The sequence below is a fragment of the Mesoplodon mirus genome (assembly GCF_964341445.2).
Source record: "Mesoplodon mirus genome assembly, chromosome: 15".
NCBI lineage: Eukaryota > Metazoa > Chordata > Mammalia > Artiodactyla > Ziphiidae > Mesoplodon > Mesoplodon mirus.
The window spans coordinates 3,439,815-3,454,706 of NC_138991.1; the positions used below are offsets into that span (position 1 = coordinate 3,439,815).

The window sequence follows — 14,892 nt, forward strand, 5'->3', positions numbered from 1 at the left end:
CCACAATGAGAAGCCTGCGCACTGCAACGAAGAGTAGCCCCCACTCGCCGCAACTAGAGAAAGCCTGTGCACAGCAACAAAGACCCAATGCAGCCAAAAATAAAATAAATAAAACATGAGAAGAAAAGAAATAGAAAATTTAAAAAATAATAAAATCTGGACAAAAATTTAAAAATACCCGTTTGAAGATATCAAGGAGTTAGCAGATTAGTGAGAATGAGGGGCCAAAATCTGAGCCCATGAGACAGGAAACCAAATATTTGAATGAATGAATGAATGAATAAATGGATGAATGAGTCAATGAATGAATGAATGAATGAGTGAATGAACAATCTGACAAAGAAGGAGCAAATGGGTCAAACCTGCAGGGCCTTTTGGCAAAAAGCAGCTGCTGCTCGGGCTCCATCCTGTCTCTCAGCAGCCAACCCGTCACTCACCTTGCTCTCCTGGAAGCTGTGTGTGCAGAGAACCGTGCTTGTTTGTGCTGCTCTGGGTGTGTTTGCATTTAGAATCATGAAGTTTACTCAGTTAAGAAATAGAGTGGAAAGCAGGCCTCTGCTTGACAGACAAAACAAAGCAAGGAGAGGGGAGAGGGGGAGAGGGCAGCTTCCTCCTGCTCTCAGCTTTACAGAAATAACCACTTTCCCTGCATCCCGTTGGGTGGCAATGAGTTTCCTGGCCATGTCTCTTTTCCTACAAGAACTGCACTGTAAGTCTGTGTGTACATGTTCACAGCTAACCTTGTGGAGCGTTATGTGAATTTATTTAATCCTCACAACAATCCTGGGAGGTAGGAACTGCTGTTGTCATATTATAGAGATGGGAATGCTAAGACCAGAGAGGTGATGTGACTTGCTCATGGTCACACAGCCACAGGTGGCAGAGCCTGGATTTAAACCCTGGCAGCCTATGCACTTGATCACCAGAAGCCTCAGAAACCAATGTGATGATTTCTAAAGAAATTCAGCACATGTCTGCCAAATTGAATCAGCCTGCTATTTCCAGGGACTGTAAGTGCCTTGGGTTTAATTTAACAAAACCTATTATTGGAAAAGATATACCAAGATATTCATTTCTTAAATGATGGGAATAAGGCTGCAATTGTACGGTGTTGTTTTGAATCGGGGTTGGCCCCTCTGTGAAGAGAATGGCTGAGATGAACGGCAGCTTGGGGGCTGCAGGGGGCTTGGGGTCCTGGAGGGTGTGCAGGTCTATCGGTGTCACACCAGGAAGGGAGTGCCAGAACCGCCCCTCACCAAGGGCTCAGGAAGCTGAGCTAAAGGGCTCCCTAAGATCCCTTCTTGCTCGAAAATGATGTGACCAACTCAGGCCGTCTCTCCCGGGGCTTCTTGCTACCTGTGTGGGGTGGCAGACAGCCCACATGGCATTGAGCTGGCACCCACTTCTTCAGACTTGAGGGCTAGTGTTAGTCTCCCTTCCTGTCCCTTGTATCGTTGCTGTCATTCATTTCACTTATACATAAGCACACAAAAGATTATGTAGAGAGATACACATACTTGAATACATTGTTGCTATTATTTTTTTAAATAAACTTATTTTCTAGATCAATTAATAATAAAAATAAAAGTTTTTATTTTACCTTCACCTTTGCCTTCTTTGATACTCTTCTTTCTTTATGTAGATCTGAGTTTCTGACCTACATTATTGTCCTTCTCTTTAAAGAATTTCTTTTAACATTTCTTGCAAGGCAGGTATACTGGCAACAAACTCCCTCAATTTCTGAGAAAGTCTTTACTTCCTCTTCACTTTTGAAAGATAATTTCACAGGGAACAGAATTGTAGATTGGTGGGGTTTTCCTCTCAACACTTTAAACCTTTCACTTCACTCTCGTGCTTGCACAGCTTTTCAGGAGAAGTGGATGTAATTCTTATCTTTGCTCCTCTATAGGTATTGTGTTTTTTTCCTTTGGCTTCTTTCAGGATTTTTTCTTTATCTTTGATTTTTCTGTAGTTTGAAAATGATAAGCCTAGATGTAGTTTTAGGGGCATTTCACTGTGTTCAATGTTCTCTGAGTTTCCTGGATCTGTAGTTTGTTACCTGAAACTAATTTGGGAAACTCAGTCATTGTTGTTTTAAATATTTCTTCTGTTTCTTTCTCTCTTTCTTCTCCTTCTGGAATTCCCATTAAGCGTGTGTTACACTTTTGGTAGTAGCCCCACAGTTCTTGGACATACTGTTCTGTGTTTTTTTTTTTTTAATCTTTTGTTCTCTTTACTTTTAACTTTGGCTGGTTTCTGTTGAGAGATCTTCAAGCTCAGAGATTCTTTTCTCAGCCATATCCAATCTACTAACAAGCCTGTTAAAGGCATTCTTCATTTCTCTTAGTGTTTTTGATCTCTAGCGTTTCATTTTGGTACTTTCTTAGAATTTCTCTCCACTTACATTGCCCATTTGTTCTTACATGTGGTTTACATTATCCATTAGATCTCTTAGCATCTTAATCATAGTTGTTTTCAGTTCCTGGTTTGATCATTCCAATATCCTTGCCATATCTGAATCTGGTTCTGATACTTTCTCTGTCTTTTCAAATTGTGTTTTTTGTCTTCTGGCAAGCCTTGTAATTTTTTATTGATAAGTGAATATGATGTACTGGGTGGGTAAAAGGAAATGCTCTAAGTAGGCCTTCGGTAAAAAGGTGAGAAGTTGGGGGAGGGGAAGGGTCCCTTAGCCTATAATCAGGTCTCAGTCTCTTAATGAGCCTGTGCCTCTGGGCTGTGAACTTCACAAGTGTTTCTGATTTTTTTTCTTCCCCTTAGGTGGGACAGAATGGCTGTTGTGAGCTGGGAGTTGGGCATTTCCCTTCCTCCAGGTGAGTTAGGAGCTGGTAAATCCCCAGGAGGTTAGATTCTGGTTAACTCGTTTCTCCCGAGGGCAGGCCTGATTAAGAACTGAATGCTCTGGTGTATTTCAAAATAGTTCCTCTTTCCCTCCCCTGCTGGAAGCCAGAGTGAGTCCACGACCCCCACCCCTCGCCCCGCCCATGCTCACTGTGGAAACTTGGCTCACCTAGCCAAGCTCCTCCAGGTAAAATTCACACAAGTGTCAGGGCCCTGACACAGGGTACTCCTGGAGTTTCTCTCTCCCAGGCTCGTTCACACTGACCTTCAGCAAATCACCAGAGTTCAGATTTCCCGACACAGTACTGGCCTCTGCAGAAGTTTCTGCTCAAGTAAGTTGTGTTTCTTTGTATCTGCCTGTCAGTATCTCTAGTTTGGGGGGCAGCAGTTTGCCCTGTGACCTCACTTCTGTGACAGATCGAATAAGAGCCGGTGCTTTTTCAGTTTGTTCAGCTTTTTACCTGTTCTTAGGATGCAGTGGCGTCTTTCAGCTTCTTACATGCTGGGCCAGAAACCAGAAGTCTCTAATTATATTTTTCACATCATATTTTTATGGTTTCCTCCCATTCATGGCAGGTGTTATTAGTTTTCCATTTAGAAGATGCTTTTCCATTTGGAAGGTTTACTTTTTAAGTACATTTATTTTTAGGGGAAAAAATGACTGTTGTATTTTTTAATGAAGAAAATAACAGGACCAGCATTACACAAACAGCAAAGATCTTGAAGGTGGTATTTGAACGACAGAAGTTGGGGAGGCCGGAGATAATGGATGTAACGCAGCAGGAACACAATAAGTGTGCTGTAAAGCAGAGCTGTTGTCATTATGATCATTAGCCCTGGTTAGCTGGCCCAGTGTGAGCAAAGGAGCCGGCTTGTGCTAACCCACTTCCAGCCACCACCCTCTGGAAAAAGAGATTGGCTCTGAGGGCAATGGGGATAACTACACAGGGGACCTGAGCCACTGTGCCTGGTGGTGATTCATTGCCTTCTCTCCATGAAGCTTCCAAACAACCCCACAAGAAAAAGCCCCTTATGGCTCAAGCAGATGCTCCTTGGGTTTTAGACCACGAGCAAATTAACGGACTAATTCATCCCCGCTCCTCTAACAACAATATTTCAACCCTGTCAATAGCCACAAACTCCCCACTGGCAGACAAGACCACCCACTGCTCAAGAGACCCCAGGAGGCAGATGACATCCTTTGCCTGTGATTGTTCAGTGGAGTCCTGGAGTGCCAGACCCAGAGCTGGGACAGTAGGCCTCAGTCATCCTCAACCCCATCTCCAGGGTGGGACTTCTCACCTGACAGGCTCAGCCCCAGCCAGTTCAGCCCTTAGCCATGTCAGCCACTAGCAGGAGCTAGAGACGCATTCAAAACACACCTGGGGGCTTCCCTGGTGGCGCAGTGGTTGAGAGTCCACCTGCCGATGCAGGGGACGCGGGTTCGTGCCCCAGTCCGGGAAGATCCCACATGCCGCGGAGCGGCTGGGCAACGACCGCTGAGCAACGACCGCTGAGCCTGTGCGTCTGGAGCCTGTGCTCCGCGACGGGAGAGGCCACAACAGTGAGAGGCCCGTGTACCACAAAAACAAAAACAAAAACACCTGGACAGGGCATCAACACAGGCTGGTTCTCATGATACGTGAAAACAAAATGGTTTTATTTACATAAAGACAAAAATGAGTGAGGTAGAAGCCAGCAATGTAAAGTATGGCTTGGACTGCGGCTGAAGGATAACCATTCCCTGATCCAAAATGTCAACCCTGCCCATCGTGCTCCTAAGAGAACTGTGTGCCTGTGAGTCATGAAAGGATCTTTTCATTATTATTTTTAAATGTGCAGGAGTCACTATCTCAGTTATATGAGGACACCACTGAAGTGACGAATGGACAGGAAGATAAGAACAAAGCTGAGGTCCTGGCTAGGTACTGAGAGAAGTATGGAATCTGGGTGAGAGAAAGGAAAGCATGGGAGGAGGGTGGAGAAAGGAAGGAAGAAAAGAGGAAAGAAGGACAGAGATAAACTATTATCAGGACCCTCTGGATTAGAGGTGATAAAATTGGATTAACAGGAAGTAGGAGGATATTGACTCATGGAATGGAGAAATCAAAAGATGCATAGGCTTCAGGCAAAGCTGGATGCAGGAGTCGAAACAATGTGTCAGCACCCACCCTCTCTCCATCTCTCAAATCTGCCACATGTCCAGTAGGCACCATGGGGCAATGCTGGCCACAACCCACTCCATGGCTCCATCACCCTGCAGCCCAGGGACCCAGGGAAGGAGAGAAACCCAGCGTCTCTATCAACCCTTTCAAAAGACTCCCATTGGCTTGCTTGGGTCACGTGTTCACCGCTGGACCAATCACTGGGTCCTGGAACAATGGGACACTGATTGGCCAGGTTGGGGCCAACCAGGTTAATAGTCCCACCAGAAACTGGCAGAGAAGAGGAGGGAAGTTCCTAGAAGGAAAGTGTTAGACGAGACAGGAAGGGAAGATGGGGAAACTAAAATTTCCTGGACACTTACTCTGTCCAGTTTAATCCTCTTCATAAACCTGCCGGGTAAGGCATTTTGACCCCTATTTTCTTGATGAGAACATTAAAGCAATGTCACGCCTCGCCACCTTCAGTTCTGCAGACATATCAGGTGCTAGGATGGGACAGTTGTGGATGGATTCATGAGGCCCCAACGCTCCACCACACTACTGAGGAATAGTCCTGTTCATGGGCCCCCCAGGCTGCTGGCCAGTCAGTCAGGCAGCGTCCTGCGCTCGAATGCAGCCCTTGGAATCTTCAAAGGACTTTTGTTACTAAGGATTCACTCACCAGGAAAAAATACCTTCTGAGCCCTACCATATGCCAGGCACTGTGCTAGGTGCTGGAGACACACAAGTGAGTAAGAGACAGTCCCAGCCCTCGGGGAAAGGAAGGCAATCTGGAATATTGGAAACAAACATTTGTAAAAATATCCTTAAAGAGTCAAATCTGGGAAGGCCTTAACTGTGGGGAACCCTCCAGAAATTTAGTTAATCCAGGAAGTCAAATTTTTTGGATAGCAAAGACCTTACCTCTTTAGGAATAAATATGGAAAGGTGGGGAGGGGGTTCTTTGTTACGGCTTTAGCTTTCTAGGGCGGAAATATTTCTTTTTTTTTTTTTTTTTTTTTGCTGTACGCGGGCCTCTCACTGTTGCGGCCTCTCCCGTTGAGGAGCACAGGCTCCGGACACACAGGCTCCGCGGCCATGGCTCGCGGGCCCAGCCGCTCTGCGGCATGTGGGATCTTCCGGGATCGGGGCACGAACCCGTGTCCCCTGCATCGGCAGGCGGACTCTCAACCACTGCGCCACCAGGGAAGCCCGTAGGGCGGAAATATTTCTTAACTGCAGCACACATGTTTCCTGAATACCTGGACAGCAATCCTCCAGCCCCTAGAACCACCCTATCCTTCACCATCCAGTTTCAATAACCCAAGGCTCAACATCATGCATTTCTCTGGTGAATTCAGCCCTCTCCAGAATACTTCTGAGGATTCTGAGAAATTGGGGAGGAGGGCTTATACTTTCTGACACTCACTTAACCTTTCCTCTTGCTTCTGTCCAGGACCCTTAATGTCTTTGTCGTCGTTGGGGCCCATGCACTGCTGCATTTTGCCCCAAACTTGAACACGGTGTCTTTTTCTTTACCCAGTACACCACCCCACCAAGGCTCAGGCAGAGTTACTGGACATAAAATTGCAAAATGGTTTGGAGTAGGAGGAATATGACAAAGGCATATGATACCGCAAAACAGAAAACAGCTGAAAACCGGATGTCAGAGGATACCGGCACGGTAAGCCAGCCTCATCCTATCACAGGAGCCCCTAACTGCTGTCTACCCCACCCCACACACACGGGGTCCTGTTTTCCCAGGTCCCCCAACCCCACTTCCCTGGTGTCCCATGCCCCACCTCAAATCTTCTGTCTCTGGGGCCTCCCCAAAGAATTGCATTTAGGAGCCACTGCTCAGAGAACCAGGAAGTGTAAGCTACAATAGGGAACATTGCCATCCCAGAGAGTGAAAAACATTTCTAATTGGGACATGGAGGATTCACATTTATCTTATTCTTCGGAATAACGTGGCCAAGATGTCCCCATTCCGGGCAACACCCTGTATTTTGCTTCTCGTGACAAACCCAACAAAGAGTTTTCTCAGGCAGTGAATTTTCCTTCCACTTCCTAATGCAGCCAGCATAGATTATGTGCAGTTTTTAAGGAGGACCATCTGCTGGTCCTGTTCCACTCTCAGAGCAGATCGCTGTGGCTCTCCACTTCCACACTGGGAGAAGTTTGGAAGACCTCGAGCCAGCCATTTTTGGGGGGGAGGCTACCGAAGAAACTGCTAATCCCCTTGATCTTGGTCACAAGTCTGTCATCTTCTAGGTTGTTCTTCTTGGCAGATAATCAAAATGTGCTAAATTTTAAAACCACTTTCCCTTTGGTGTCCAATAACTTGTGGGTTTTGTAGAACCTCTTCAGAAACCAGTAGGGGTGATTTGTTTCCTCTCTCTTCTGCTATTCAAACATGACTCTAAAGTCTGGCCCCAAAGTAGAGATAAAACCCAACTGTGTGTTATGCTTTGGACCCAGAGGGATGTGGCTGGGTAAATTGTGGGTCCTTGTCTTGACGCATGCTATAACCTTGAAATAACCAGACTGCCACTGCAGGAAGAGAAAACTCAAGACAATAATTTTTGGGATTAAACACAGTAAACTGTCCTGCCCTTGCCGTGGAGGAGAAGGGTTCCCCGGAGTGGGGGCCGTGTTCCCATCCTGCACAAAGTCAGCTTCTGGGTGGCCACAGACATTGTGCTTTCAGGGAATGAAATCAGATGTCTCCTTCAGTCGGGACTGTGCCCCCAGATGGGAGAACAGCCTACTGGGCAGTCTTCCCACATTCGGTTACAAAATTGAAATGGTGTTGTTTTCCAACAGCTGTTACTGTGCTGCCCAAACCCCTTCCTCCCTCAAGTCAGTTGGGTTTCTTAGCTTTTCAGTCACTTTCAGCAGTTCCAACAACTTTACTTGGCTTCTGAAGATTCCGTCCTATTCCTTTTAAACTTTCATTTTCCTAAAGAAATCAAAGCTCACCCCACTGGGGCTGATGCTAGACCCTCTGCCCTCGCAGCTCATCTTCCTGGGACACTGCCCTGCCCCCTGGGAAGAGTTGGGAAGCCTGCCTGACCCCGTTCCCCAACTTCAGCGTGCATCGGACTTTCCAGGAGGGCTTGTTAAAAGTACTGACTGCCGGCCCCGATTCAGTGGGTCTGGGGATGGGGCCTAGGAATTTGCATCATTAACAATTTCCCTGGTCACACTGATGCTGCTGTCCAGGGACCATGGAGAAAAGCTATGTCAGTACTTCTAAACTAGCTCTGTGGCTTTTAGACTTTAAGAAATATAATGTGAGCCCTGTAATATAAAATTTTCTAATAGCTGTGTATTTTACTACAATTCAAATGTTTTTGTTTTTTTTTTATTATTTTCTTTTTATAAATTTATTTATTTATTTAATTTTTGGCTGCGTTGGGTTTTTGTTGCTGTGCGCGGGCTTTCTCTAGTTGTGGCGAGCGGGGGCTGCTCTTTGTTAAGGTGCGCAGCTTCTCACTGCGGTGGCCTCTCCCGCTGCGGAGCATGGGCTCCAGGCGCGCGGGCTTCAGTAGTTGTGGCACGTGGACTCAGTAGTTGTGGCACCCGGGCTTAGCCGCTCCGCAGCATGTGGGACCCCCCAGACCGGGGCCCGAACCCGTGTCCCCTGCACCGGCAGGCGGACCCGCAACCACTTCGCCACCAGAGAAGTCCCTCAAATGTTTTCTAATAGCCACATTTTAAGAAGTAAAAGGAAATAATGAAATTAAATTTTAAATATGCTTTATTTATCCCAATATACCCAGTACATCTCAAATATATCATTTCAACATGTGACCAGTAAAAAAGTGACTAATGAAATCTTTTCCCTTCTTTCATACTAAGTCTTCAAAAATCAAGGGTGTGTTTTGACTGCAGCACAGCTCAATCAACTCTCACACACCAGGTGCTCAGGAACCATCTACCATCCCATGGCTACCTTTCTGCAGTTCCAGGACCTCCCCTTGAAAACTCACAAGCTGCTCGTGAAGAAAGCCCTCCTTGCACCCCTCCTGCCTTGAACCACTTCCCCCAGCGCCTCAGTGTGAACCCACTTTCTCTAATCTAGTGCTGGCCACACACTGGAATCACTCGAGGAGCTTTAAAACATCCTGATGCTGGGACTCTCCCCCTCTACATGTTCTGATTTTAGTGGTCTGCGGTGCAGCCTGAGCAAGGAGATCACGTTAACTCTCTCCAGGTGACTCTGACACCCAGCTCTAACCATCTGGGGAAGCTCCCCACGCCCAGCAGGACTGTTAGTGCCTAAAGACTCTACCACCCCGAACCTGACCTGGCCCCCACAGCATCAGCACCACCTGGAATGTCGTCAGAAATTCAAAATCTCCAAATCCCATCCCAACCTGCCGTGTTAGAACCAGTGTTTTAATAAGATCACCAGTGATTCCTAAGTACAGTGAAGTCTGAGAAGCACTGCCTGAAGGAAGCGACTTCTTATTCCTCTTCTGTACCCTCTACCTTGGGGTGGGCACGGAGCGGGGAGGCCCCTGTAGCTCCTGGGAAGGGAGATGGAGGTTGTGTACAGGCTACTTGACTAGAGGCTGCGTGTCGGATTCCAGCCCAGCGCTTACACCTGCTGCTCTGTAGCTGTGGAACTTGCTTCCCCTCTCGGAGCCACAACTTCCACAGCCATAAAATGAGGGAAATGGGCACGGTCAGAAGGGTAAAATTCCGGCCAGCAAAAGCATTTTGTTTGGTTAACAGTTTTCAAAACCCAAATATATTTCTAATTTTTTTCCTTAAAAAAAAGGAAATTTGACCTAAAATCTCAAAATTCTAGTTTCTCCTGAAAAATTAGGAGATCTGGCATCCCCAGCCCCATATTTCCTACTTTCCTGTTTGATTCTCTAACGATGGTCAATTTCCCCATTAGAATGGAAGTTCTAAGAAGGGAGAGACCCTGCCTTATTTGCTCTTATTACCCCAGAGTCAAGAATTGGCCTCTGCACATAGTAGATTCTCAATTAATTATGTTGGTTGAGTGAATGAGAACAGCAAAATGTAGTGTGGGACTTCCAGAGTGCTGAGGGTTGAACTGTGTCTTCCAAAAAGATAGGCTCAGCTCCTAACCCCGGTACCAGTGAATGTGACCTTATTTGTTTATAGAGTCTTTGCAGGTGTGATCAAGTTAAGGTGAGGTTATACCACACTGAGGTGGGTCTTAGTCCAGTAACCAGCATCCTTGTATGGGGAGGGAGATTTGGACACAGAGAAAAAGCACAGACGAGAAGGCCATGGGAAGCTGGCGACAGAGATTGGAGCGATGTGTCTACAAGCCAAGAAACACCAAGGATCGCTGACACCACCAGAAGTAAGGAGAGAGGCCTGGAGCAGATTCTCCCTCAGAGCCCCCAGAATGAACCAACCCTACAGACACCTTGGTTTTGGTTCTGGCCCCCAGAACTGTAAGAGAATACATTCCTGTCATAGTACCCAGTTTGTTGCAGCAGCCATAGGAAACTAACCCATAGGGGTTCACGTACTAGTTAGGAAGATTTGAAACAGGCTGGTGAGGATTACCAGCCATGGAAGTGGGATAAGCAGAGTGTCACAGGCACAGTACACAAACCGAGTGTTCTAGCTTAACCATCTGCTTCTGTAAGAATGCTTATTATGGCTTTTTGGCTGTCCATACGGAGAGGATGTTATTAAAAATTAAGTAACCCTAATGTATTGGCAAAAAGTTCTGGTAGCACTGCTTTACCCTTGAGGATAGCAAAGGAGTCACTAAAACCTTTAAAAACTTGTGTTTGGGGGGCCTCCCCGGTGGCGCAGTGGTTGAGAGTCCGCCTGACGATGCAGGGGATACGGGTTCGCGCCCCGGTCCGGGAGGATCCCACATGCCGCGGAGCGGCTGGGCCCGTGAGCCATGGCCGCTGGGCCTGCGCGTCCGGAGCCTGTGCTCCGCAACGGGAGAGGCCACGACAGTGAGAGGCCCACGTACCGCAAAAAAAAAAAAAAAACAACTTGTGTTTGGAAGGTGGCAGGGGCGGGGGGAGCTAATTTCCTGTTAATGCCATAAGAAATCTACGAGAAAGCAGTAGCACCAGTCAAGAATTGCTGAAAAATCAAAAACAGAGCTGGAGAGGGGAAAAGTCTTCTTTCTGTGTAGGAATCTTATCTATTTATATCAGAATATGCTCAATTTCATAAGATACAAATACACTCAAGAAAATCACCTTTTTATCTTCCTTGTAACGATTATTTGTGGATCTTTATCTCAACACAGTCATCTTTACCTACTTATAAGCTATGCATAGTTGTGATTTTGTATTGTGTGTTTGGCATTTAAGATGTTTCTATGTGCTCATTAGTGTCTAAGCATCTTGTACATGTAATTTCAAGTAGCCATCATGTCAATGCCCTGTGGTGTGTTTATCCAAGGATATAAGTCTCAAGGCTATAACAAAAGGCTGAAAGCCCTTTACAAGTGCAGAAAATATCCATGACATTTCCTTTTTCCATTGTGATTCTGAGTCCCCCGGAAATTCTTAGCATCTTGCCAAAGAATAAATAGCACATAGGCCTCTCAGGCATCTTACAGAACTAAAGGTCTCAGATGTAGCTTTTAGGATAATAAATGGAATATAGAATAATAAACATAAAACAAACATGTGGTTCCTGTTTTTAAGTGGAAGGATCACAGCTGGCACAGATTTAGAGCCAGAAGTCAGGGTGATTAAGGAGCAGAGTGTTGCAGCACAGTTATAAATTATGGAGGAGCCTGTGAAAATGATGCTTTTGAGAAAGCCAATTTGAGAAAGCCAAAAAATTTAAAAATGTATGTTGGAGTCCCTGAAGCAGATGAGTTCAGTACTAGTAGCCTCACCGCATCCTTTGTCTCGTAGGGAGAGAGGAGAGAGCTGAACAGGAGTAGACCCGGGGCCCAGGCCAGCATCTTATGATGCCGAGTGGGACCACCGTGGTGGCTGCCGATGAGAGGGCAGCAAGTCTGCTGGGAAAGAGGCCCAAGGAGGCACATACAGCAAAGTGAGGAAAAGGGGGGTGGGAAGATGGCTGCCTGAAGCTGCCAAGACCCTAAGACACCTGTCTGGTGAAGCAGCCTGCTCTGGACTCGGGGGCCACAGAGGGAAGAGACAGCTGGCTGGTGGCACAGTCAAGTCGACACCGACCAGGACTTGAATCTGGGCTGCGCAGGCTCAGAGCCTGCCAGCCAGGGAAGCTCTCATATGGTGCAGAGCAGGGTGACGAGGGGGCATCCCTTCAGGACTTGCGGAGGAAGAAAGGAGTTGATCTATGCAAGGGCTCAGCCAGTCCCCTGGTGGGTCCTCCCTCCCTGGGCTTCACTGAAGCTTCTTCTCTGGGAACAAACCCCATACTTACTCAGCATCCCCAAGCAGCGCTCTGTACCTGGCAACCAGAGGCCCCTTGAGAGACCAACATTCCCATTGTAAGGGGTCGTCTGCCTTGAGAGCTCCTCAGTGCTTCTGCCTCTCTGTGGACTCCCTGAAATCTGGTTGCCCATGCCTTATTTTACAAGTAGGGACCCTTTTAAAAATTTAATAGATTTTATTTCTGAGAGCCATTTTAGTGTTACATAAAAATAGATTGGAGAGTACAGAGTTCCTATATACCCGCTCACTCCTACTCATCCCACAGTTCCCTCTATTATTAACATCTTGCATTAGTGGAGTACACTTGTTACAATCGATGAACTAATATACATTATTATTAACTAAAGCCCATAGTTTACATGGGGATTCACTCTTTGTTTTGTACATTCTGTGGATTTTGACAGTGTTTAGTGATATGTATCCACCCTGCTAGTATCATAATTTCATTGACCTAAACTTCCTCTGTGCTCCATCTATTCATCCCTTCCTCCCCTCTGAGCCCTCAGCAACCCCTGATCCTTTTACTGTCTGCATAGTTTTGCCTTTTCCAGAGTGCCATATAGTTGGAATCATACAGTCTGTAGCCTTTCCAGGTTGCCTTCTTTCACTTAGCCATGTGTACTGATGCTTCCTTCATGTCTTTACTTTTTTTCCCCCTAATAAATTTGTTTATTTATTTATTTTTGGCAGTGTTGGGTCTTCGTTGCTGCGCACAGGCTTTCTCTAGTTGCCGCGAGAGGGGGCTACTCTTTGTTGCGGTGCGTGGGCTTCTTACTGTTGTGGCTTCTCTTGTTGTGGAGCACGGGCTTTAGGTGTGCGGGCTTCAGTAGTTGTGGCATGTGGACTCAGTAGTTGTGGCTCATGGGCTCTAGAGCACAGGCTCAGTAGTTGTGGTGCACGGGCTTAGTTGCTCTGCAGCATGTGGGATCTTCCTGGACCAGGGATCGAACCTGTGTCCCCTGCGTTGGCAGGAGGACTCTCGACCACTGTGCCACCAGGGAAGCCCCCTCCATGTCTTTTCATTGCTGAATAATATTCCATTGGGGAATACTGTGGATGGACCACTGTTTGTTTATCCCTCCACCTACCCGAGGGCATCTTGGTTGCTTCCAAGTTTTGATGATTATGGATAAAGCTGCTTTAAACACGTGTGCAGGTTTTTGTGTGGACATAAATTTTCAACTCCTTTGCATAAATACCGTTGCGCGGGATTGTTGGATCATATGGTAAGAGTAAGTTTAGTTTTGTAAGAAACTGCCAAACTGTCTTCCAAAGTGGCGCACCACTTTGCATTCCCACCATCAATTCCCACCATCTCCTATTGCTTATCTGACTTTTTAGGTGTAAAGTTAATAAAGACTTCTTATGGAATTTTAAATTCCATAAGATTTTATTTATTTATTTATTTTAATGGAATAGTCATTAAAAACCTCTCCCTCACCCCCAACTTTCCACTCTGGTCTGATTTCACAGAAGTGATCACCTTACTTCTATGTCTTTCCAAGCATTTTTTACTATATGCTGTCAACATACATAAGCTCAAAATTTATTACAATTCTATGAAAATTAAGGATTCAATTTAAACATTTTGACCTAGTGCAAGAACAATAATTTCTCTTCACAGTTTCTAAATCGGCCTGCACTGACATGACAGGTACATTTGTGATACTTGGAGGAGCAGGGTCATTGTTGGCTTCCTCTGATGTGGTCACTGAGTCCTTAGCTGTTTCCTCTGCCCTAAAGGTAAATAACTAAGACAATGGTGACTCTTCCCTTAAAACCTTGGTCTTCAAGAGCTGGTCATTGGTGCTGATGCAGTCTCATGGTCCATCCCCCCAAATGAACCACGTGAAGAAGATGCTCTCAGAAGTGGACTTAAGATTGTTGCCTTTGCTTATATATTTTTATATCTAATATTTTGTGTGTCCTTACAGCTTCACATAATCATTTGCAACAAATATGGTAATGACAGGGTGTAACTGGCTTTCAAGGAAACAAAATGACCTGAGGATACCCACTGGCCTCTCAGCTTTCATTGCACACAGGAACACAGGCACACACGCACGCACACCAATTTTAGCATCTGCTCAGAGCAGAACGATGGGAGGATCTTTGCAGCAGGGATCACGTGATAAATACTTGTTCTCTCAAGATGCTTCAGTTTGCTTACATCTTCAGCAGTTCCAGAGAATGCCCTTTCCTGCAAGCAAACATTAGGCAGTGCTAGGTGGTATTGTTATTTGCAAAAAACAGAATCAAGGCTTTTGTTGTGGTTCAGGCAGCCTTTTTGTTTGTTTTCACATGTAATAGCTGTTTTGTATAAATAGGTGATGATGCATTTCCTGAATCTCTTAGAGGCGTGTTTTGGCTGAAGCAGAATGATGAACGTGGACGTGGCCCACAATCTTTCTGCTTTTGGCACTCTTTCTGTTACGGTGCACAAATCAGGGACATAAACAAAGCCTTGTGCAATCATGACTCCTTAATCAACGGAG

The 14,892-nt window shown here is 46.0% G+C and overlaps 1 protein-coding gene and 1 long non-coding RNA gene across 2 annotated transcripts in view; both read left to right on the plus strand.

Moving 5' to 3' along the window:
* Nucleotides 1-2,677: 2,677 nt before the first annotated feature.
* LOC309816664 lies at nucleotides 2,678-8,953 on the plus strand. The gene is made up of 3 exons (XR_014296054.1): nucleotides 2,678-2,831; nucleotides 6,547-6,687; nucleotides 8,868-8,953. It is a non-coding gene; the product is annotated as an uncharacterized lncRNA (long non-coding RNA).
* Nucleotides 8,954-10,305: 1,352 nt separating this feature from the next.
* The window catches only part of CDH26 (cadherin 26), a gene marked incomplete at both ends in the record, with an annotated part of 34,005 nt that continues 29,418 nt past the window's right edge, over nucleotides 10,306-14,892 (plus strand). Inside the window, 1 exon segment of the mRNA XM_082645791.1 lies at nucleotides 10,306-10,353. Within this exon segment, the coding sequence (XP_082501917.1) occupies nucleotides 10,306-10,353 (48 nt within the window).